A 26,409-nucleotide genomic window follows, 5' to 3' on the forward strand; every position below is an offset into this window, starting at 1 on the left:
ATGCCTTAGTGCCATAATGTCGGTAGTGTAGTTCCTTTCACCCACCTACACTATCCTATAATGCCTTTTTCTGGCTCACCCACAGGGCTTAACAATCCAGAATTGCTCTTCCCTCTAGTTCTACTTGCAGCCAATCCAGTTTTTCTCCTACCTTCACTTTCATTTTTCCTGCTCCTGTTAAATTTTTCTTCTTTTGATTCCTTCATCCTCTGTTCCCTTTCACTTATTAGTTCCCTGCTACTTTCCCTTCAGCACCCTGCTTTTCATGGAGCTGCTGTCAGCATTTAAGCAGTGCTTCACAGCTCCTGCCACTACCTGTGTTTCCATTTGAGCAAGTTTGGATAGGCGTGGCATGGAAGGCAAACAAAGCAGCAGCTCTTGAATCCTTCTAACAGATCAGTTTGATAAACAATTGCAGGAAAGTAACAGGGAGAAACAAGGTTACATTAGTGGAATGCTTTTATTATTTTTCACAAATCAAAAAACATTGTGCAAATACCTTGGAACATGAGATTCCAGCATTGTACTATTTAACCTGGACAGCAACATGAAAGAAATTCTAGGCATTTCCCCCTCAAATATAGAATTTGAAGGAAAATGTGTTGTTTGCCAGTTCTTCACTTAAACCTACCAGTTTAGCCTATTTCACACACTCATGCCTGTCCTTTTTCAGGGTCTGAACTAATCCTGACCTGGTTAACTGAAGATGTATTTAAAAAACAAAACATATCTATGTTCTACTAATAGGAACATGCAAAGACCAGGCATGCTTCTATTTCTTACTAAAGTGCATAACAGTGCAATAATTACTCTTTCATAAAGCATATAGTTCAATCATATTTCATTTTTAAAATTATTGCTATGTGCAGAGCTTTGGGTAATAAAAAGAGAAGATAAGTCACATTTAGCTACTAATCTAATATGGACAAAACTGGTATGTATAACCAACTCCTCACTTACTTTGGGCCATTGACAATTACAGTATTTTTTGCTCTGTAAGACTCACTTTTTCCCTCCTAAAAAGTAAGGGGAAAGGTGTGTGCGTCTTATGGAGCGAATTCAGGCTGCACAGCTATCCCAGAAGCCACAACAGCAAGTGGGATCGCTGCTTTCGCTGCGCAGCGATCCCTCTTGCTGTTCTGGCTTCTGGGATTCAGAATATTTTTTTCTTGTTTTCCTCCTCCAAAAACTAGGTGCGTCTTATGGTCCGGTGCATCTTATAGACCGAAAAATACGGTACTTTTTATTCTTTATCATTCCCATATACTTCAGCTCCAACATCTGTGCTTTCATGTCTGTTTGGAACTAGAATATTGTATAATATTTGGTGTGCAATCTATGGAATGCTGTGTGGCAAACTCCTAACACTCAAACTGTTACATTCATTCCAGTGTGTATTTGTGTGATCGAATGCTTTATATTCTGTTGTAGCCAATGGTGATCTGTCTGAAGATGACACTGAACATTTCAGTTACAAACCTGAATTTGGATTGCATTGCCTACTCAGTGGCATTAAAACAGTCCAAGCTGAAGGCAGTAAGCCCCATTGCATTGAATTCTCACATATAAAGCTAAGGTATAATGTTACATCTGCTATAGGCTGCTGTGAAACAAAACCCCTGCTCTGTGTCAGGGCACACTGCTCTGACATTGGCTCCCAGTACGTTTCTAAGCACAATTCAAAGCGGTGGTGCTGATCTTTAAAGCCCTAAACGGCCTCAGCTCAGTATACCTAAAGGAGCGTCTCCACCCCCATCGTTCAGCCCAGACACTGAGGTCCAGTGCCAAGGGCCTTCTGGCGGTTCCCTCACTGCAAAAAGTGAGGTTACAGGGAACCAGGCAGAGGGCCTTCTTGGTAGTGGCGCCTGTCCTGTGGAAAGCCCTCCCATCAGAAGGAAATAAACAACTATCTGACATTTAGAAGACATCTGAAGGCAGTTCGGTTTAGGGAAGTTTTTAATGTTTGATGTTTTATCAGTTTTTTAATATTCTGTTGGGAGATGCCCAGAGGGGCCGGGGAAACCCAGCCAGATAGATGGGGTATAAATAATAAATTTATTATTATTATAAATAGTAGTAGTATTATTATAGTAGCAGTAGTAGGCCCACTTTAAAGCTGGCCGGAGGTGCTAGATAACCAGAGACTCTACTAGATGAAAACTGGGTTCCTCCCTGAGAAGAAGGATCTATTCCTGCACTGGAAGAGTTAAGCTTTCCATGTGCTCAATCAACTGGTCTTTTCTGACAGAAAAGAACCTTCTCTATCTGGAAAAGTGAATCAATCAAGAAGCCTGGGGTGGTGCCAAGTTCTCTGACTGAGCCATGCTCATTATCCAACCTATCTTAGAAGCTACTGTTTAACTAAGATAAAATGCTTTTGTGAGCATGTGTACTAGACTAGAGCCTAGCTGTACAGCTAAGGGCACAAAGACAACAACAGCTTTGGTAAGCCATGCAATGGGGTGACAGTATCATACCCTCCAATATTTATCTGATGAAAATAGGGACACCCTATTCAATGATAATAATAATTTTATTGTTTATGCCCCCCTCATCTGACCAGGTTGCCCCAGCCATGCTGGGTGGCTTCCAACATATATAAAAACATCATAAAACATTAACAAACCTCCCTATACAGGGCTGCCTTCAGATGCTTTTAAAGCTTGCATAGTTACTTATCTGCTTGTCTCGGGGGGGGGGGTGTCACATAACTCCATACTCTCCAACATTTCTCCGATGAAAATAGGGATGTTCTAAGGAAAAGCGGGACATTCCGGGATCAAATCAGAAACCGGGATGGCCTCTGTAAATCTGGAACTGCCCCTGGAAAATACGGACACTTGGAGAGTCTGCAGTATGTATCTACTGAATGATTATCAGATGTCATAATGATTTGTTTTATTGTTGAGGCACTGAGCATGGGTACCATTATAATGAACCAAAATCAGCATAGGATTGCACTTGAATGATTACCTACTAATGGCTGTGCTTTAAAAACACATATTTGCATTCTGAATCTAAGACAACAGCACATTACTCACAACACTAGTTTTAGATATACAAAAGAAAATTTCAGACATCCCTGACCAGAAAGCATCTTGGTCAACGCAGGCTGTTTGTGGCAGAAACAACCCCCAGCATTAAGAAGATTATTATATTACAGCAGTGATTTTAGTCAATTAGGATCAAACTGCTCATTAATAAGCAGTCACATTCATATGTCCTGGCATTTAAAACATATTTATTATTTACCTCTTGATGCAAGCAGGGAGTCATTATCAAAAACATTCCCTCATAAAACTGTGCAAAAGATACAGCAGTATATTGTGCGTAGAGGCAATAGGTAGTATATTAATTCTATGGCAACATATTTATCCTAATTGTAAGCAGGATTGTGTACTTCGGTAGCATCACATTGGAATGTGGTTATGGTATGCTTAAATATATTCTATGGAAATTGCTTAATTTTGTGGAACTGTCCCCTATATATTTTCTTTATAAACATCAAGAGTAACAGTAAGTCTGCAATCCTATGCATACCTACCTGGGAATAACTCCTATTGAATAGGGTACTTCTGAGTAAACAAGGATAAGAGTAGGAAAGCAATTCTTATTTTTATCTGTAAGCCATCTTGAGACCCGCCAGGAAAAAGGCAGAGCATAAATAAATTAATAATATTAATAATAGGAATGATTACACTAAACCCTTTTTAGTGGGCTCAATCAGCAGAAATAAAAAATATGCTATTAATCCATTATGTAACACAGAGCTTTCCAAACTTTTCATGTTGGTGACACACTTTTTAGACATGCATCATTTTGAAACACAGTAATTTGCTGGCAAACCAGAGATTAAACTAACCCCTTTCCAGCCCCGAGAGAAGCACGACACACTGGCACACTAATGTGTCGCGACACACAGTTTGGAAAGCTCAAACTCACTGCATATAGATTTCTCTCCATTCTGTTCAGGATTCAGAAAAAAGACACACAATAATGCCTGAATGAACTTCTGAACCTACAATGCAAATTACGCTATGCCAGACTATGCCTGGGTATGAATGTGTGGGCTCTGAGAGACATGGTGGGCATTGACTTTGCTCCTCCCTGGCCATTCTGTAGCTATGCCATGGCTTGCCTTAAGAACTTAAGAAAAGCCTGCTGCATCAGGCCACTAGCCCATCTATTCCAGTGTCCTGTTCTCACAGTGGCCAAGAGATGCCTGAAGGCAGGCAGAACACAAGCAGAACGGCAATCTGCTCACTTGCCATTTCCAGCAGCTGACATTTAGAGGCATACTTCATCTGACAGTGCAGATGGAAAATGCCATTGTGCCTAGTAGTCGTTGATCTCCCCATGAATTTGCCCAATCCTCTTTTAAAGCCATCCAAGTTGGTAGGCATCCCTGCCTCCTGTGGGAGTAAGTTCCAGTTCAACAGTGAGTTGCATTAAGTATTTTCTTTTATCTGACCCTCAAAATCTGCTCCAGAAGGTTGGGGGACTCCTTGGAATAGCGTTGGAACTGCAGGAGAGAAGGAGAATCGGCAAAAAAAAAATCACCTTCCTCCCCATTCTCTTGATGGAAACCTCCATTAGATCAAAGAGCATTTCATCAACATTGATGGACGCCATTGGATATAACTAATATTTCTCATAGGTAAACCTGAAACACTGTGAAATTAGTGTACCCATAGCATATATTCAAATGGTTATACATTAAAATAAATTATTAGTATTTAATAAGAATTGCCTGACTTTCTCAAGCCAATGGCCCATCTTTAGTAGTATGTCTACCAACAGTGAAAGACAGATGTTTCAGGATGGTTAGCAAGAAAGTATCATTCTAGAGTCTGTTATCTCTCGTTATTTCTATTAATCCAAGCCATGAAAATGGACCTTCCATAGCCAAATGAATCTTGCCTGTGCTCTTGGAAACCTTAATGCTAGCAATTTCATTAAGCTGTGTCTATTTTTGGAATGGGCACTGAAAAGCTAAGATATCATATCTCCCCATGATTGAACGTCTATGAAAAAAAGCTCCAGAAACATTTCAGAGTTCCCACAGAACCAAATGAGAAAAACAACTAGATTTTGCTTGGACTTTGTGGCAGTACTGTCAGTGTTTCAATGTCACATATTTAAGAAAATTCATCATGTCTTCATGCCTGATATGTAGGCAGAAGACTCCTCTCAGGATCTCTTCTACGAGGAATAATCTTCCTAAGTATTAACAATGCAATTTAGATTGGGCAGACAAAACACGGGTTGTGGTTGTGATGATAGCAGACAAGAAACATAACACATAAGAACAGCTTCCTGGATCAGGCCAAAGGCCCATCTTGTCCAACATCCTGTGCTCATAGTGACCATCACGAACTACATTTCTCAGAGCTTACCTTGTCAGGAACTGGGTGATTTAAATAGATTTGAAAGTGATTTAAATTTGAATGGCAAATATGTCTTAAAGATACACGATTTCTCAAAGATCTAAAAGTGCATCACCAGAGCTTGAGAGGTTCAAAATGAGTTTGCTCTAGAGCAGGTATGGTGAATATCTGGCTCTCCAGACATTCCTGAACTACAACTCCCCTTAGCCCCTGGTAAGCATGGCCAATGATCAGGATGATGGGAGTTCAACAACATCTGGAAAGCCAAAGGTTCCCCACACCTGCTCTAGTATTTAGATCAGGCACAACCAAACTCGGCCCTCCAGATGTTTTGGGACTACAATTCCCACCACCCCTGACCACTGGTCCTGTTAGCTAGGGATGATGGGAGTTGTAGTCCCAAAACATCTGGAGGGCCAAGTTTGCCTATGCCTGATTTAGATGTTGAGTAGCGTATTTTTCACAAAGCAGATTTTCAGCACTACCATTTTTAGAGATATTAAGTGAACTTGTCATTGGTCCAGAAAACTAGCTCGTCCACCATGCTTTAGTCTCCTGAGACAACAACTACATTTAACACTCAGGATGTTGATCAAGTGCAAGGGGTTGCAGTCCCAGGTGGCTTGTTTTCTGAGGCCTCCGTGACGATTTCCCATCACACAAGCGGAATGCTTCTACAGTGCTATGCCAGCTGTTCTCTGGAAAGGAGAAACCAAATGCAAAAGTCAAAACTATGAACATTTAGATCCTAAAGGAATTCCACATTGCCATTCTCAATATTTCTGTTCACTTTTTAATTAACTGTAAGATTAATTAAATGCATGTTGAATGCATAATGTTGGACCACATAAAATCACTGGAATTAAAGTAATGTTTCAGAAACAGTACAAAATTGTGCTCTACTTCTAGAATGATTAAGTCTTCATGGCATCTCCACCTTCAAAACCTCATTCAATATACTCATCTAGCTGCCAAGTTCATAGGACCACCCCTTCTCTCAGCATCTGTAGGCATGTTTGTTATGCTACTCTAGCCTAACTCAGCCCTTGACCATCTTTAACTTGTAACACATGCCTTTATTTCCTCCCCAAAATGGCTAATTGGTATTGTACATTAAAAAAACTTTAACTTGTCATTTTCCAAACTATGATTAAAACAAAAACAAAAACAGATCTATTATTTAAAAAGGCACACAAATCCATTTGCAATCATCAATCTGGCTTGAAACACACTGATCTGCAGAAATATTGCAAATGAATTCTACAGAGTTTTCTTTTCTTTGACTACTACAGAATCAGGGAAGTCCACTGTCTGTCCTTGTCACACCTATATCCTGTGTTATTATCTTTCCATATAATAATTTTAATCAGGGTTCATATGGAATTCAAGTGAGTATAACAAATCTGACTGCAATGAATTCCACACATGCTCAAAAAATAATTTTGCATTGCTCATCACATTTGTTAATTTTGCATTCTGAAGTGCATTCAAACCAATTAAAGCTGCAGTCCATAGCACATTTATGAGAGATCCCCACTCAACTCAGATGGATTTACTTTTGAGTAAAACTTGCTCAAAGACAACTTTTGTGGAGGTGTCCAATAACTTCATCTGCAAAATCGTTCTTTATAATATGTATTTCATGCATTCATAGTTGGTCATATATGATTATTAAATGTAAATACTTGCAAATACTCACAAAGTTGAGCTTAAGCGACCTGTCACTGGCACATTTTTTTAAAATGGACATTGATGAAATGAACACAGGAATAAAAAGAAACAATGCTTGATTCAAGAGTTCTTTAAACCTTATTTTGTATTTCAGGCCTTGACACCAAAAAGCACTTTTATTTCTAGGGCAGCCTTCTCCAACCCTGTGCTGGGACTAGTGGAAATTTTGGTGCAAAACATCTGGAACACACTAAGCTAGGGGAAGGCTGCTTTAGGGTATGGTTCACATCAGAATATATATTTTTTTGTCTTTCATACACCTCTTTTAAATGCTCAAAGACCTGTCCAGGGTTAAGAGAAGCTAGGTTTCAGTCTGAAAACTGAAAGTGGCTGTGGCCAGTCATAGCTCTCTGATGATTGTGCAATGTCTGCAAACATATCTGTCACATTTATACAGGTATGTATAAGATGTAGAGTGGGACCCAAAGGTCAACCTTCCATAAAGCATGGTGATTTCAAGTTCTCCCTTACGATGCTCTCCCAAAAAGCTCTTCTAAAGTCTGGAGCCCTACCACTGGCTGGTCCTTCCCCATACAAGTGCTTTCCACCTGCACATGGATGTGAGTGTTTGGATTCCAGCCACAATGTGCAAAGCAACCACTTACCCTTTACATCTGCCTGAGCTCCACACAATTGAGAAAGTGCATTTTTGCCTCCAGCTTTACAAATTGTTACTGATTTTGAAAAGAGTGCCAGCACAAAGTAATGAGAAAGAAAAGCATTGCAGCATGGTGGTTTGCAGTGGGTGAAATTTTATTTACCTGGTCCACAAGAAAGTTCACAATGCTAATACAATTCTTTAAGATGACTCATTACAATATTGATATTCAGGCTTCCAGGCTAAAACTGCCAACCTTTATGGAAAAAAACCTGCTGGTTTTATGACTTCTACTTATTTCTGCACAGAAAGTCAACAAGTGGCAGTTTGATGCTTTTTAGAAGTATACATTCACACAGCATAATTGCACATATACACACCCGCAAATTAAATGAAATAAACCAAGAAGATATGCATACAGAGCAGACATGATTGAGATGTAAGATCTAATAAATCTCTCGTAGGTAATTGGGCAGTAAATTTTTGCTTAAATGAAACTATTATGTAGAAAAATGAAACAATGTGCAGTATTTTAACTTACAATTATATAGGGTGAAAAATATCATTATCTACCTGAGTGCTTTCATTCACACGACAGCAACATGAACATAAATATGGCTATAGTTACAAATGCACCACCACATAAAGCCATGGTGCATCTCTAAATTTGAGTTGTTTCCTGGGCAATGCAACTTAATAGTGGTTCTAGGCCTTGGTCTTAATTTAAGCCACAATTAACAGCATTAGTATTTGGATTCCCATGGAGTGTAATAATGGTCTTATTTGTATGTCCCTGCTTAGTCGATAATCTGGAATGATGGGGCAATACAGTAATAATGGAGCCCTCTTGCATTTGAGCCAGCATAAGCAATGCATCCTTGATTATCCAGTTGCTCCTGCCTATGGAAGGTAGCATACATGTGTCAAAACCATAAATTGCACAGCAAAACAGTTCTATGTGCATTAGCCTTCAATTATACAATTAAAAAAATTTCCACTGAATGTATAACAAAGTTGTTGCAGCAAAAAGTCATCTTCTATATGATAACATCCTTGTTCTGGCACTTGGAAAATTTTGAGGTTTATAAAAGTAACAGATGGGCAAAATGAATTACACGTGTGTGTGGGTGTGCGTGTGCGCGTGCACACGTGCTGAGAGAGACCTCCACAGTGCTCTGATGCCATCTTTATAAAGTTACCTTTGACCATATGCAAAACATTCATATTTACACATACAGGAGATCATTATTTAAGCTTGTGCATTATTGCAGCTTTGGTAAAAGTCAAATTGCTTACAGTGTACATATAAATAAACACATAATATTTATTATGATTTCACTATTATTTCAAGTTCACCATTAGAGAGCCAAGGAAAACAAGGCACATTGCCCTCTAACTTGAAACACATTCATTTGTTCTAAGAAACACAGGACGGTGATTCATCTCTGAAAATGCTGACCACAAATTATCAAATGAGGAATAAATCAATCAAACTTACTCCTAATTCCATACTTCCAATAAAGGTTTAAAGAACCATCAGAGATCTCTGAGCAAAAGACTACAGGAAAAAAAGAGATGTCCAAACATGCTAGGAAATGAATTTGCTGAAATGAACTAATTGAAGTCTAATGTGTTTTGGCTTGGGTGTGCAGACTGATGGAGAACCCAGCTTAACCAGCCTAGTCATAAAATTGTCTCTACTATCTTCTACAGCCCTGATTTTCTAGTGGTTAAGCTCTCATCCCACTAACCATGTGCTTTAGCCAGCCATGAGCCGCATTCAAAAGACTGGGGAAGAGCAAAGTGGCTGTGAGTGTTTCTCCGGTTGCCTGCACATTTATGCGTCCTTACCACAACAAAGTATCACATAGGATTTTTAAAAGAATTAATCTTGGGTCATATGTTGCAGACTAAAACTGCTGAAGTCTAGCATATGAACTTCTAGATTAAGGGAGCAATTCTAACCCCTGATCCATAGAACTAGAGGTGATTAGGATGCCAGAGGTGTCCCTCCATCAGGCTCTGGTGTTGGTGGGGAGGCTCCGCCACCACATAAGACCTCACTGTGCCCGCCAAAGGTACTGGCTTGTGCTGGTGGTGCTCCTTTTAAAAAAAGTTGGTATCTCCCCTTTCCTGACTGGTAGGAGCTGATGTTGCTTTGAATGCAGTAGTGGCTCTGACACTCTGAATGCCCCCAGGCCTGGATGACCCAGGGTTGGGGTTGCTCTGTAAGGGTAATACAGAATAAAGTCCTAGATAAGAAGCTAAACTACATGATCACTTTTTGAGGTCATCTCTCAAAGTTGGGAGTTAGTTGAAACAGTAGTCTGGGTATCTTTTGTGTGTCTGTGCACAAACTACTTCTATGCCTGCTCAGCTTGCATTAGTGTTGAGATAACTGCTCAGGAAAAACCAGAAAAATCACAATGCACGCTTATATTGGTTTTGCTACAGCTTTGTCTTACATGACGATAGAATGCCATTCACAAACCCCCTACCAGTCCATTCTGAACATGGTGTTTCAGTACTAGCAACTAGTTACCTTTCCATTTGTAACGTCTACATGAAAACTGGCTTTGTATGATGAGCTACCAGTAAAAAGAATAATTTAAGGCCACTCAGCTACAGACAACAGCAATTGAATGTATAGCACTAGGGGTAAAAAATTGTGCAAGTGTGGGTGTCTTGGCTCAGATTCCCAAAGAGTATGTGCTCCCCACTCTCTTTTACTTCCTTTATGTGTTCATTAGCCTAAGATGAGCAGGCTAATGCATTTTTGCCTCTGAAAGCAAAACCTAGATATGTTATACAGGGCTTAATTAATTTGGAATTAAGCATGCTGTGATGACAGCATTACATCCAGCTACCCAATTCAAAGTGCTAGTTTGGACTTAAAGGTAAAGGGACTCCTCACCATTAGGTCCAGTCGTGGCCGACTCTGGGGTTGCGGCGCTCATCTCGCTTTATTGGCCGAGGGAGCTGGCGTACAGCTTCCGGGTCATGTGGCCAGCATGACTAAGCTGCTTCTGGTGAACCAGAGCAGTGCAAAGAAATGCCGTTTACCTTCCCACTGGAGCGGTACCTATTTATCTACTTGCACTTTGACGTGCTTTGGAACTGCTAGGTTGGCAGGAGCAGGGACCGAGCAATGGGAGCTCACCCGGTCGAGGGGATTCGAACCGCCAACCTTCTGATCGGCAAGTCCTAGGCTCTGTGGTTTAACCCACATTGCCACCCGCGTCCCAGTTTGGACTTATAAAGCCTTAAATGACTCAGGACAGCAATACCTCAAGGACCACATTTCCCCATATGAACTGACCTGAACCCTGCACTCATTACCTGAGCTCTTCCTTCATGTACCCCCTCCACAAGTGGCCCAGAGGGTGGCAACATGAGAACGAGCCTTTTTTGCAGTGGCTCCCCATTTGTGGAATGCTCTCCCCAGGGAGGCTTGCCTGGTGCCATCATTACTTAACTTTTGGTGAGAAGCAAAAATGTTTCTCTATAACTAGGCTATTGGCCTTTTACCATCTGTGGCCTTTTACAAATGTTTTTAATCTATTCCCGTCACTCTTTGTATTAATGTATCTATGTGGTGTTTATTGTCTGTTTGTTTATAAGTTGTTTTGGGTTGCCTTGGGCAAGATAAAGCAACTAACAAATTTAATAAAAACAACTAATAATAAGTATGGTAACGGGTTCCATACTAAGCATGTACATATCCGTGACTGGGTAAACTGTAAGGTGGCAGTTCGTGGAGATTTCCCTGCAAAAACCATCAAGATACAGTCTAGTACCTTTACTGGGGAATTCCTTAAAGGGTGGTGGTTTAAAAGTTAACAGTATACATCAAAATGTAAGATATCAAACTCCTCACCTATGCCTGCGGTTGCCATATGTCCGGAATTTCCCGGACACAGCCATGATTTGGCTGTTTGAAACTGTGTTTGGACAGAAAATGCAGAAATGGCTTGGAAAATCTGTATGCATATTGGAAGTTTAGTTTTTAAAGAAAATTTTAACTTTTTTTTGTTATGAGATTTCAGCAATTTTGTGCCACTTTTTGAATTATGGCAATCGTACCTTTGCCTCTTAGGGCTGTCCCAAGGCTCTAAAGGGCTTTGTGTAGATCTGCCATAACAGGAATTGTATGTTTTAGATGTCCACTATGTAATTATAGGCTTGTGTATTTGGAGAATATAATTTATTCTGAGGGTTTACTCTGAAAGTGACCATCATTCAAGTATGCAGTCCACTAATTCTTTTGTTCTAGGAGAGTTTCATCACTCTCTTAGTGGTTCTGTCTTTTTCCAAGTGCTTAAAACTGCAAAAAGCAGGTACAGTGGATGAAAGCACGTCTATGCATCTTGAATGTGTATCAGGAAGCAGAAACCAGGATACATCCACTGTCATTATTCTAACCACAGAAAGTCTGTGGGGTTGGTTGTTGTTTTTAAGTAGATTTGTTGCACCAGGGCAACTTTAATCCACTTTAATTGTGCAAACATAACTTTAGTATGAGCTTGAAGCCCTCCTGCAAAATACTGACAGTCTGGAGGCAAACAAAACCTGTGGGTTTTCCCCCCACTCCAACTCCCATCAGTCTCAGAGCCAGCAGGACCAGGGGTTATAGGAGCTGAAATCCAGTAACACCTGACTACAGCTTGCCCATCCTTACTTTATGTGGCTGGTCTGGGCAGAAGTCTCATGCTCTCATTTTTCCTCATCACTGTCCCACCCTCTTATTCCTTTACTAATCAAGCCGTTTAAAAATAATGGAACAAATTTCCAATTTAAAATATTCCGTCATTCATCAAAACCTGGCTGCATTTCACAATCCTTGAACCAAGGTGACCCACCCTGTTGCCTTCTCTTTCCCTCCAGCAAAGTGAATCAAGTTTATCAGGGGGTGGATTATTGAAAGTTCACAAATGTAGCATTTACCAAGATTATTATTACTATTATCATTTTACAAAACATACATCAACAAGATTGCAATTATGGGAAAATGCAAGCACTAGGGTATGGGAACCTAGGAAAAGGTTTCCAGGACAGCCAGGGACAAAACCGAAACATTTTCAGCAAACAATAAAGCACATTGTGCAGGCAAATAATCTTTCTTTGGGAGTGTTCCCATTAAGGCAAAGTACGGGAACAGTGCCAAGTATCGAAAGTGCATTCCAGACGCTGAATCACATATCCCTGCATCTATTTCCTAATATGCAGCAAATATTTAACAAAAAAAAAATCTCTATTATTAAATCACTCCCATAAAGCAGCTAGGGACCACAAATGGATTGTGGTTTCTAGGAAAAAATGCATTCCATAAATGGCAAGGAAAGGCGACTCCCACATGTGTTGCAAGGCAGCTGTCACAATCACCATTACATGCAGGGCAGAAATCTAACTCCACAAAGCAAAAATACCACAAACAGAAATACACAACCTCCCTCTCTCTCTTCCACACACACAATTGTACAGGACGATCACAGCTATTGGGGAATGTTACAAAAATAACCACAGATTTACAAATATTAATACAGGTGAGGTCCACACACAAAATGGAAAAAGCTAAGATATCAAAGAGAGACTTGCCACAGTTACATTTAGTAATGCTGCAAAGGGGAATGCAGACCAGCATAGTTGCAGAGCAATAGAAGGGTAAGGAAATTTAAGAGACTGGCCATTCTGTGCAGGTTTGCAGCAAATGCCTCCTTCATGGGACAATCTCACTTGGTGGTAGCGAGACCAGGGGCTCACAGATGATTGCGTCTGATTTCTCCCTGTAGAGAGGGAAATAACATGCCATTGACATATCCTCTCACATTATAATGTGAGAAAGAGACAGCATAGTATTTTCCAACTCTTTGTATTCTGCTTCTCAGGGACAACTGACAATGTCTAGACACATCTAGCTGGCACTGTTAAGGCATGGCATTTCAGGAGGACTGCAGCACACAAGCACTGCAAGAGCAGAATCAGATCTGATCTGACTACCTTCCTTACGAAGAAAAGACAGAGGATTCTTTTAGAAAGTGTGTGTGTGTGAGCAAATATGCAATAACCAATTCACAATTGCTAGATGATTTGTTAAGCATGTCCAATAGGAATTGGCTGCAGCAATGTGATGTCACAGAACGTTCACAAACTGTTAACAGATGAATTCTTTCATGCAACATTCTATGACAGAAAGTCTGTCTCCTCATATGGCTTATGACTCACATTTACAACACAGTCCTATGCATGTCTGCTCACAAATAAGTCTCATTGAGTGTGACAGAGCTTATACATGGGTATAAGTCAGATACAGGGGTATAGGAGCCTCTGTGACTTCCTACCTATCTCTGAACTTCTCCTGTGTTCTTAATTTCCTTTCTTATTTCTTCCACTTATATTTATTTACTCTTCTGCTATCTCTCATTCTCTCATTAATTCATGGTCATAACCTACACCTCCTCATTATATTTACTCCTGCGTGAAGGGCTGTAACTTGGTGGTGGAGCAGCTGGATGAAGGTCCCTGGTCCAATCCCTTGCATCTTCAGGTAGGGCTTGGAGAGTCTCCCATCTGAAACCATCTGGACAGCTGCTGCCAGTCAGTGTGGAAAACTGGTCTATCAGCTTGATGGACCAATGGTCTGATGTTCCTGCATTCATTCCTGTACTCACTCCTGGTAGGATTATATTAGTTCATATAGCCAGAGAATGTGTGTGTCATATTACTTAACAGATACTCTCTCTTCAAAATAGTGCACAGGTTCTAAGAATCTACAGGTACCAAGTCACACTTGGCAATTTCTGCAACGTGGTAGCTTGCTTCCACTATTCTGAACTTCTTCCCACTATTCCTGGTACTGGAATGTGACCAGCAGCTCTCAGCCTTACCCTCTCAACAGTAATCTCCGACTTTTTGTGAGATGCAGACGTGTCATTTTACAGGGCTATTGGGAAGCAAATATATGATTTACAAAATTCCTGTAAACTGAGCCTCGAGAGGAGATTGCGTATCAAGGGATTAGAAGATGCCTTTGTCAAAATGCTTTGTCATTAATTTGCTTTTATCCTGTCTCCATGGCAATGCAAGGCATGCCTAGAATACACTGCTGTGAATTTAGCCCAGAATTCATCCCATTAGAGAAACTTACAAATAACTGTAGACTCAATAGTTAACTGCAAACTAGTGTGGCTTCCCCATGAGTGCAACAGCATGGAGTCTTGTAGGGACCACAGTTCAATGGCAGAGCTCATGCTTTGTATTCGTAATATTTTATTCTGTGTTAAGTGTCTGGCATCTCTAGTTGAAATAGGATCATAAGTAGCAGGACTTGGGTGGAACACAGCCTGAGATCAGTGCACACCATAGCAGACCATACTAAGCTAGCTAAACCTGTGGTCTGACTCAGTACATGGCAAACTTTTATATTCATATTTTAAACTCATTTGCAAACCCCTGCAGTCATGCTTTTCATTTTTGGCTTAAAACGTAGCACATCTTCGGAGTATGAAAAAGATAAATTGTAGTAGTCCTAATAAGATAAGGCTTGTACAGCTTCAGCAAGCTTACTTAAAGATAGGTTTTAGACTTGATTCTTTGTTGTGCTTCATCCATGTTGCTCATTTTGAAAGAAAAGTCACTTTTCTATAAATGGATATTGATCTATGAGCTATAAAATATTACACCCAACTTAAAGGGGCTTTAATTTGTAGGAGAATTATTTGGTATTTTCTCTCCATGTACATTCCTTTGAAACAGACTTCTAATCATCTCTTGGTAAATGTTTATTTCTCAAAAACATACAATTACACATGCAAGCTGTTCACAACGATACTCACAGGCAAGCACTTCCCACTTGAAGCTGCAAAGAAAGAAAAAAACAGTATAGGAAAGCTCAAGCTGCAGTTCAATGAAGATATAAAAAGCAAGAAAGCAGAACAGCACATAGAAAGCAGTCTTCACGAGCAAGAAGACCAATGTTAACTTGCATCCAAAATTATTGAAAAATGCAAGCCAGTGACTGTTAAATGGCTACCGGCCTAGCATAATTACATATAGCTCTTTCCCTCCGCAAGCAAAGCAAGTGAGCAGAAGCTACAAGAACAAATGGTCATCTGCATTTTTTTTATCACCATGCCCAAGAAACACCTTTCAGTTTTAGCATGAACTACTTATTAGTTGGAGGTGAGGCCTACTATCAATTACTGTTTTTTATACTGAAGTCATTGCTGAAAGGCTCTGCAAAGAACAAGATTTCAGCACCAGTTTTTCCTGTTCTTCCATCAATCTGCTTCTCATATATTACAGTGACAAACCTGGATATTTTTATTTTTTTAAAAAGATCCTGGACTTCCATATCAAATAAAGAGATTGCAAATAGTCTGAAATCCTGTTTCATCTACAGCCTCACTCCAGGAACTTGCTCTGGCAGAGACTACTGTCTGACATACGCCCTGGAAACTGGGTCTTTGTTTTATTAAGCAACAGAGCACTATGTTGTAGCCTGAGAAATAAGCAGCTGATGAAAAAGCAAAAAAGCAAAACGCAAATCAGTAAGCAAAATTGCAGTGATATTGGAAATGCTGCTGAAAACTATTTATCCAATCTGAGGGATATACATGGGTCAAAGAAAACTGCAGCAAATTACTGCATATATAGTACAGTGGTACCTTGGTTGTCGAACTTAATCCATTCTGGGAGTCCGTTCGACTCCCAGAACTGTTCGAAAACCAAGGTGCAGCTTCCGATTGGCTGCAGGAGCTTCCTGCACTCAATTGGAAGCCGTGTCAGATGTTTGGCTTCCAAAAAACGTTTGCAAATTGGAACCTGGAATTCCAGGTTCGTGGTGTTTGGGAGCCGATTTGTTCGGGAGTGAAGCCGTTTGACAACCAAGGTACCACTGTATAGCAAATATGACTGTCCACTGTAAGAAATTATGTATATGTTGGGTATATTGTGTAGAGCCCATGCACTCAGCTACAAACTACTATGGATCTGACAAATCTGTCTTAAAATGCTCACTTTAGACAACAGCCTTATTCAAAGGGCTTTTGCTTAGCATTAGAAACATATTTTCCTCATAAAAAGGAAAGTTTTAAATCATTATTACTTTTAAGTGTCCACCCATTATTACTTTTAAGTGTCCACCCATAATTTTCAAACCAGAATACTTCAAAGTACATAGCTATTTGGAGTGGCCTGACATGAACCCTTTGGCCAAAATCTAAAAGGCCACACAGAGTTCTTTGCATCAAGGCCTCCTGAGCTACTCCACTTTTGTGAAAGTCACACCCTAAAGGTTAACAAATGTGGTGCAAAAGGCTGCAGCTGGAAGGGAAATTATCCCCCCCTCCCCACAATGCACGCACAGAAGCATCTTAATCATGCACAGTAGGTTCTTTGAATCCTGACTTTTGATGGTAGGTTCTGTCCAATAATTTCATGTAAAGCGTCACCAGCTTTCAATTGGCTTGAAAAGGTCAACTTCTGAAGTAAGGAGTGACAGGTGACATAATACTGCACAATTTTTGCCGTGCTTGAAATTGGAATAGAAGATTAGGATAGAGATATTACCACCTGAACACTGTCTTGCAGCTTTTGTTGATCAGCCCCGTCTCGAGCCTCCCGGAACAGAAGACACCCTGCCGGATTGAGAGGCTGGCTCCCAACACTGTAATTGCGAGGACGTTTTAATGTGTCCGGACTGGCTAGTGGTGTAAAGCTGTTCCTTCTCATCCTTACAGGGGTTTGGCTCTTGGGAAGGTTGTTCTGATTGAAAATGGAGGATATTATAAGGGGTGAGAAATCGAATCACAGAATTTTAAACCACAGTTAAAACACCACTGAATATTGTTGATGCCAGGCATATATATACTGTATATATATATATGCCACTGATATTCATATCTCTGCTTCATATGGTGTGCTCTCCTGCGGTGAAGGAGTAAGGGCACATTTCTCTCTTCCTCCAAGTGCTTCTCATAAGTGCAGGGAGGAGGCTGCCGTGTTATTGTGAACTGTTGTTTTATTTTATATACATCTAGTTTTTTTGTACCCTGCCTTGTTATTGCCTATGAAAGTAAAACATTAGCAAAATAAACCTAAATGAGGTTCATTTCTACCCAGCTGTATATTCTTAGAGAAGAAAAGGGAAATACAAATGAATGAGTAGAGTATTACCAGGTAGGGAATCCTTCAGTACCGCTCAGGCAGATTAAATATTAAATGCTGCATGCTCAAGGTCTCCGCATGCAGGATATAATTCTTGCTCACCAATCAGATGACTTCAGCTATTTTTCTTACGTAAGCTGTTTGGAAGTGTGACACTAGGGCAGCCTGATTTTCAGGGTCTACTTTTGGCTACAGCATTTCAAGTGAATATTTTGTTGCTGCAGCTAAAGCAGCACTGTGATGCTCAACTGAAATAGAGCTCCTTCAGAGCTCCTTAGCATACAAATTCCTGGTTGCAGGGCTGGGCCAATACAAGACTTCTTGGGCTAGTCTAAGAGCTCTCAGGAAGTCACAGAAGTATGTCTTCACAAACCCTTCCTCTGCTTTAAGCCCGTGGTCTCATTTATAGCACAGCAATGTCACGGAAGAACTGGCAGGAAGCAAAAGTTCAGCACTGTCCCTTGCACTTGAACTATAAGACCTGTTCCCTTTGTCAACATAGTGACAATGCCAGGCTGTTCAGCTTCATTCATTTATTTTCTATTTTTCATGAAGTTTCCTTGATTAGTCCTGAAATCAAGGGGAAACTCGTGAATACAGTAATACTTGTTCCAAATGTTCATATTGAGCATACTGGCCAGGGAATTGCCTGAAGACCCATGAAGCCACCAAAGGAAGTCTGGGTCTGGTCAGTGCTTGGATGGGTAACCACCCAGGAACCACATAAATGCTGCCTTCTGTTCCATGGATTTAGTGCCTACTAGCGACACAGTATTGCACACCACTTTCCTGGCTTTTGACCCTGGCTTAGAAGGGGGGGGGGAGCCTGAAAACAAAACAAAGATGATTTAAACAAAGTCATAAAAAATCTTGGTTGAATCCTGTAGTCCATGCTTACTTTCACCCTACTGCGGCTACACGCTGAAATGTATTTTCCTGCCCTTCAGCGTTTTCATCATTGTTTTGCTTTCTGTGAGTCCCAGAAATACAGCAAATCTAATCATTTGAAATCTAGATGGAGTAAGAGAGGTGAGGATGGAGGGTAGGGGGTAGAAGGCCTTCCTGCAGAGCAGAGGGCATCTTGTTTCAGAGAAACAGAAGAAGAAAAAATACCTTTGTAATTCAAAAGAACATTCCGGTCATTTATTTTATTCATAGTATAAACTGAGGGAAGCTAGGTTAAAACATCCCAAAAGTGCAGTGGTTCACAGTATATTGAAACCGCCTAGTATTTTTTGGTCTTAACGATGCCCTGGGACTTATTTTCCTTGTAAAATAAAAACTTCAAACCAGCAAATTCATAGGATTTATATGTCATGCTGTAATGTAGTACCAGTTGCATGCAGATTTTGCATATTCAAAGCACTTAATGCTTTTGAACTGAATGAACCATTGCTATAAGATTGCTAAGCAGTATCTATTGCATACTAGCTATTACAGAGCTGAAGGCAAAAGGCCTAACTGAATGCTTAAAAATAAATAAATCTTGAATTGTGAGTAAACCATTTTTAGCAACGTGTATTAGATCTGTTGGTACAACGACACTAAGCTCGCAGCAATCTCATTCTTACAGTAAATTAAGCAACCAAAAAAAAGGCAATGTTGTGTTTCAAGCTGTAATAATGTAACCTTATTTCCCCAAATAACTATATCAAATATACTGGCTGCTATTTTGGCACTTCAAGAAGAGGAGTTTGGATTTGATATCCCACTTTATCACCACCTGAAGGAGTCTCAAAGTGGCTAACATTCTCTTTTCCCTTCCTCTCCCACAACAAACACTCTGTGAGGTGAGTGGGGCTGAGAGAAAGAAGTGTGACTAGCCCAAGGTCACCCAGCAGCTGCATGTGGAGGAGCGGAGATGCGAACCTGGTTCACCAGATTACGAGTCTACCGCTCTTAACCACTACAAGATTTCCCTCCACTTATGACAAACTGATATGCAAAGGTCACATTTCAGCCTTTTAATACAGTACAAGAACATACAATGTGTGTACAAGAATTTGGACTCATCCTGTACTTTGGCAACCTCTTAATGAGGCAATAGATCACCTGTTACATGATGACTGGTGCATGGGTGAGGTGAGATTTTACTTCTTTTTCTGCTTCCTCAGATTTCCAATCAGGTTAGACAGACAGGGGAGGTAAAGGTTTTCAAGTGATTATGTCCACAGGGAGTACATTGTGATCTGGTAAATGCTTGCCTGGATTCATCTTACAGTTCGCATATCTAGATATGAAGTTCACGTATCTTGCATGCCAAGAGCAACAATACAAAGCCTAGATGTGCCTACTCAGAAGGAAACACCAGCGAGTTCAGTGGAACTTACTCCCAGGTAAGTGAGTACAGGGTTGCAGCCTGAGCTACTAAGTCTAAGGACACATCTTTATATTTTACAACTCAACAAAATGGACCATATCTGGAATGCAGCAGTGCTTTTTTTTTTACTTCCTAAACCATTAACAGTATACTTTAAAGCTCTAAAGCATTCAAACTGAAGATTAGACATTTATGTCTGAGGTTTTTAAAGAAATACTATCATGATAGCCCTTTGTCCATTTTAAAAATAATAGCCTAAAGAAATACCTTATTCATCCCTAAACAGTATTTTCAAAGCATTCAAAAAATGAGAATAGGCACACATGCACACATATATGAGAATTCTCCCACTGTAAATTTGATCCCTCAGTTCTAATCTGATAATATATTCCATGACTTATTTTGAAAAAAAAACTACAAGAAGGGGATAGTATTTTCTCAGAACCGAGGGTGGGGGGAGCTGAGTGTGCCAGAAAAAGATTACCCTCCTCATGAGTAAAGCACAATAGGCCCCATCTGAAGTGGACTAGGAGCTTCCCATTGATTTCCAAGTGTTTTGTACCCATAGCACAATGAAACCAAAGTACTTGAGCCTAAGTTGTAAAAAGTTAATGAGATTTGACAGCTCAAATCTAGGTACATCAAGTTAACAGTTGTGGGTCAAACATTCAGTTCAGCAACAAACAAAACAGAATACATAGGAAAGGGCTGGTATATATTTTACATACTGTTGTGGGTGGCTTGTCCCGGTGTGTGTCCACAGCTTCCACATTCAGGGAAATCATTTCCAATTTACAGCCTTCATAAATGTGGAAATGGAATATACTTAAAATCATGCATTACTACATTATTAGACAAGGGGGGGGGGGACAAAAAACACAGAGGAAAAAAAATCTTAAAGTGTTAATTTTAACTCCAAAACTGAAATGCAAAGATGCTTCTGAGGAAGAGACGGGGGCTCCACTGTATGCACCCAAGTTTCCTCAACATTTGGTCTGGATTGTTTCTTATTTGGGCAAAGAATTCAACAACACAGGAGAGGTTACAGGTGCAATCCAATTGGTGCTTCTTGTTTTTTTGCTAGAAGAAGGGGCGTTTTTTGACCATTCTTGCTTATTTCTCTCTGCAGCTCCTTCCATGCTACCTTCCACCTGCTCCAGGTGGTCTTCCAACACTCTGGAGCTGATTTTGGGGGCTGCTGGGAGCTGTAAGGGGGAACTTCCTCTTCTGTTAGTACAGTCATACCTTGGTTGTCGAATGGAATCCGTTCCGGAAGTCCGTTCAACTTCCGAAAATGTTCAACAACAAAGGCGTGGCTTCCGATTGGCCGAAGGAGTTTCCTGCACTCAATCGTAAGCCATGGAAGCCATGTAGGATGTTTGGTTTCCAAAGAATGTTCGCAAACTGGAACACTCACTTCCGGGTTTGCAGCGTTCGAGAGCCAAAACGTTTGACTCACAAGGTGTTCGGGATCCAAGGTACAACTGTATGTGTGTCTGCTGTGGCAAAGGCACTTCTGCAGACAAAAGGGCACCAACTGAACACAACTCTATCAGTCCCTCAATTTACAGGTGGGGGGAAGATGATTCAGGGTGGTGAAATGACTTTATGCTGGCTCTGTGAAACAGGTGCAATCTGAACCCTTGCCTCAAGCTAAGCACTAGTAAGCACTAGAATCATTGCTTCCTCTCTCCATGCCCACATTAATAAACAAACAAATACTTACCATAAGCAACTGGTGTGAGTTTAAGGATGGTATGAAGAGGACACCTCAGGTAGGGCAGTTCATCTATAAGAATACAAGTGGAATCATAGAGTTGGACGGGACCTTGAGGATCATCTAGTCAAACCCCTTTCAATGCAGGAATCTCAACTAAAATAAGAATTAAAAACTACCAAGCATGGTCCAAAATCTACTTTATGCAACTCTCCTTGTTGCCTCAACTCAGAAGGAACTTTGTGGTAAATGTGTGAATGTACCTACAGACTTTTGACAGTAATGCTCGGGGGATGTAGTAAATTCTAGATGTGCAAAAGCCAATTAGCAAGAGATAATTTCTCTCTGTGCAATTACCGTATTTTTCGCTCTATAGGGCGCACTGGACCACAGGGCACATCTAGTTTTTTGGGGGGCAAATAAAGAATTTTTTTAAAATTTCCCCTCCCCCCAGCCCCAAAGAGCAAAGAAGCCAAGACAGCCAGCGGGATCCATCCCGCTGGCTGTCTTGGCTTCCTCTTTAGCCACGCACAGCCTCTCCAGGCGGGAGAGGCTGCACGCGGCTTCGTTTTTAGCCGTGGGGCTGGGTGGGGGAAGCCCGAGCTTCCCCCGACCCCAGCCCCCAGAACAGCTCCGGGAGCGGCGGCAAGTGCTGCGGATGGAGCGCAGCGCTGCGCTCCCTGGACTTCGGGCTGCAGGCTGCAATCCGCAAGCCTTCGGAGCCCGGCGGGAACTCCCACGCACTCCGAAGGCTTGCAGATAGTTGCCCAAAGCCCGGGGTGCGCAGCGCTGTGCTCCCCAGGCTTCAGGCTGCAATCCGCAAGCCTTCGGAGCCCGGCGGAAACTCTCGCGCGCTCCGAAGGCTTGCGAATAGCTGTCCGAAGCCTGGGGTGCGCAGCCCCGGGATGTGCACCGACCCCTCTCGCTCTCCAGGCTTCAGCGAAAGCCTGCATTCGCTCCTTAGGATGCACACACATTTCCCCTTCATTTTTGGAGGGGAAAAAGTGTGTCCTATAGAGAGAAAAATACAGTATATCCAGTATAAATCACTCGCAAAGTGGTTTACAAGAAGTAAGATCCTACACTTGTCTAGTCAGTAATAAGTCCCATTTGGATAACTCCTAGGTGAAGTTTGTGTATGGAACTGTAGCCAAAGCAATTTTTTTTATATAAAAATGGACAGTCATCATGAGAATGAAAATTAAGAATAATGAAATAGGATAATAGGCACAGAGGAGTTGTTAATGTTGGAACTGCAGTGAAGAGAATGAGCTTTGAATGTCATGATAAATCTGGTTCCCATGCACTGAAGTCCTGAAGAAAATTTTGCCTTTGTGTGATTTCATCAGTATGTTTTTAATAGTGATGTGGTTCCTAATAATGCATTTAGGTCATGTGCAGTTTGGCCCCACGCTGTTCCAGATAACAACGTGTTTTGTAATAGTAAAGATGTACGAAAAAACAGCTCTGCGCCTTACCTGCACTCTTATCAAGGAAATAGGCCAGTAAGCATCTCATAACTGCTTGATGAGAAATAACTAGAACATTGCCCTGACGCTCTAGCTCCATAATCACAGGTTCCAAGCGTTGGACCAAATCTTGGTAAGACTAGGAAACAAAAACAAATATTTACCAGAAACAAAAGGCACTCACCTGATTTTACAACCTCACAAGTTTCAAAGCGATCAGAAATATATATATTTAAAAAACCAGCAGTGGAATTCAATGTGGTACTAAGGAGAAATGCTTGCACTAATGGAACAATCTCTCCTCTGCTCCCCTATATACTGTTATTGGGGTTCTTCTTACCCCCCCAGTGCAGATCTGGAGGAAGTGCAGGGGCACCATGGGGGGACAGAGAGAGGGAGGAAGCCCTGTTACACTAGCAGAAGTCCTTGTTCTGGCTTTCGCTACTGGAACTGGGTGTTTGAATCTGCCCCCTAGCTGAGTTTGTTACAATTAGTTAGTTAGTTAATCAATCAATCAATCAATCAATCAATCACCATCATCTATTAAGACTTATTTTCTGACACTTCCTTTAGAAACAACACATGTCTTAAGTGGACCCTTGTAACAATTCTAAGTTATGACAGAATCACCCACAGTTAGAAGTAATTACTATTTTAAAGATCAGCAGGTTTTCTTCCAAGTTATGAGAATAATCATAATGCCTGAAATGTATCCGACCATACTTAAGTAGAGCTTAAGAGTATGCTGAAATTTTTATTTTTTAAAACTTAAATTTCACCAAAAAAAGGTCACAATTTTGATGATGTGGAAAGAGACTACCTAGGGAAGTCACAATGAATTCAGATATTCACATTACAAAATTGAGATCTAATAATGGGCCAATTCAGACAATGTGATAAACTATTATGGAAACAAGCTGCAGTGACCATCAGGCTCCCAGGCTCCCCTCTCTCCCTTCATCAGCACAGCTGCAAGGAGGGTTGGGGCAGCTGACTAAAATGTTTTAAACTGTTCTAATTTTGGTTCCTCTGTTTCATTTTTGTTGGGTTGGGGTTGGTTGTTACTTTAATTAGGGTATAATTGTAAACTGTCTATTATTACTGTATTGTTATTATTATTGGTTTTGATTTATTGGTTTGTTTGTTGCATGTATAGGATATCTTTTTTAATGTTTGGTGTTTTGTTGTGTTTTATGTTGTAAACTGCCCAGAGTGGCTGAGGAAACCCAGCCAGATGGGCAGGATATAAATTATTATTATTATTATTAGTAGTAGTAGTAGTAGTAGTAGTATCCCTACTGTAACCACGGTTTGAATTTGGCTTGGTTCAAAGAATGTACAGTAAAGATTACCCACATTTTGCTAGAGTGGACAAAACAACAAGAAGCAGTTAATCAAAAACAAAAGCAAGCTTCTGATCTCCTCTTTACTACTGTTCTGGAAGAGAGGTGAGGAGGAGCTCACTTTGACTTGTTCCCATTATGAGATACAATGGTTTGTCTTAGCTTCTGAATCAGGTCAGTAAGAGTCCCTGCTGTACTGTATTTTGCAGTTGTATTAGCAGTTTTACCATTGATCACCGCCTATCCCTTCAAAACTATAAAGTCAAAAGCAGTAATATTTTATTAATTGATGATAAAAGCTCCGTACCTCTCCTCCAGGGTAGCGATAAAGGTATTTATCTTGATCCCGAAGTGCAAATTCTTCTGGATACTTCCTCTGAATTCCTTCATAGGTCATTTCTTCACATACTCCCTAGCAAAATAGGAATTAATTTCAGAAGATAAAAAGAAAATTTATCTGCATTCAGAAACCCCCCTTTTTAACATATGTGACACCAGTTTGCATTCACTTACAAAAGAGTGAAAATAATTTCAGTGGATTATAGAAGGTTTTATCACAAAACATGGAGGTTCCATAATTTTGATGACATTTATGATTGTAATCTCATGCCCACTAATTTAGGAGTAAATGCTACTGAATATGCCATAACTTCCTTTGATTTAAATATTTGTTTGTCTGTTACATTTTAACTGCACCCTTCCTCCTATCAGAGCTCAGGACATCATGCACCAAAATGAGTAACATCCAAAAATGCAGAACATTTTATGAATTTGCGTGTCAACCTTTCACAAGACTGAGCTTTTTTTTAATAAATATTTATTAGAGTTTCCAAATTAATACAAAGAAGAAGAAAAAAGAAAAAAGAAGGAAAAAAAATACACAAAGAGTAACAAAAATACAAAGATACAAAATTAAAAAACAGTTAAAACAAATATAGTTTCCATTACTTATTTCCATTAACTTGTTTCCCAGACCTCCTCTCACCTCCCCCTTTTGTATTCCAGTTCCAATTCTTAACTCAGCAAATCCTTATTATAACTTATTGCTCAACCTTTACATTACAGCTGGTAACCACTTAATTTCTGTCCAACATCCCTCTAATGTCCATTAATTTTGCAATGCCTCTGCAAATAGTTTTTAAATTTCTTCCAGTCTTCTTCCGCCGACTCTTTTCCCTGGTCTCGGATTCTGCCAGTCATTTCTGCTAGTCCCATGTAGTCTATCACCTTCATCTGCCACAAACTTTTGAAATTCAGACTAATTATACTTTTTGAAAAATTTGGCTTACTTGTAATTTCTTGAAGTAAGTAAGTAAAGTTTTATTTAGATTATCCTTACATCAAAACAAATCACTTGCAACACCCACCACCGTCTTTGCCACCAGTGTGTGGCCTTTCTGTAATTTTACTCACAGCATCAATCTCGTTCAATATCTTCCACTGCTCATATGGGACTCCCAGGGCCTCTGCTGTCTGGATAGTTCTTTTCAATTGGCTAGTCCAGACCTTCAGATCCACAATCTCCTGCTCCTTGATGAACTTTTTCAATGCTTGTGCAAACTAGGATACAATACAATACAATACAATACAATACAATACAATACAATACAATACAAAACAAATGCAATGCAATGCAATGCAATGCAATGCAATGCAATGCAATGCAATGCAATGCAATGC

General features: G+C 40.4%; 1 protein-coding gene and 1 long non-coding RNA gene across 11 annotated transcripts in view; one reads left to right on the forward strand and one right to left on the reverse strand.

Annotated features, from left to right (window-relative positions):
- LOC307218041 overlaps positions 1-26,409 on the forward strand; it is a 355,464-nt gene that overhangs the window by 306,474 nt on the left and 22,581 nt on the right. The gene's annotated exons all lie outside the window — the stretch shown is intronic.
- Positions 442-26,409, reverse strand: part of PFKFB2 (6-phosphofructo-2-kinase/fructose-2,6-biphosphatase 2) — a 40,988-nt gene continuing 15,020 nt past the window's right edge. For 3 of the 9 annotated variants that reach the window (XM_079979421.1, XM_079979422.1, XM_079979423.1), the window contains exons 10-17: positions 26,143-26,289; positions 25,037-25,141; positions 23,396-23,525; positions 21,927-21,989; positions 20,929-20,999; positions 17,287-17,478; positions 15,549-15,571; positions 7,851-13,499 (exon numbers count right to left, since the gene is read on the reverse strand). In XM_079979421.1, coding sequence (XP_079835547.1) covers positions 13,433-13,499; positions 15,549-15,571; positions 17,287-17,478; positions 20,929-20,999; positions 21,927-21,989; positions 23,396-23,525; positions 25,037-25,141; positions 26,143-26,289 — 798 coding nt within the window. In that variant the 3' untranslated portion in view covers positions 7,851-13,432. Of the gene's footprint in view, positions 6,086-7,850; positions 13,500-15,548; positions 15,572-17,286; positions 17,479-18,429; positions 18,451-20,928; positions 21,000-21,926; positions 21,990-23,395; positions 23,526-25,036; positions 25,142-26,142; positions 26,290-26,409 lie in introns of those variants that run through there. The other 6 variants (XM_079979424.1, XM_079979426.1, XM_079979425.1 and 3 more) reach the window with 6 other exon arrangements.

This window comes from Podarcis cretensis (genome assembly GCF_951804945.1).
Source record: "Podarcis cretensis genome assembly, chromosome: 6".
NCBI lineage: Eukaryota > Metazoa > Chordata > Lepidosauria > Squamata > Lacertidae > Podarcis > Podarcis cretensis.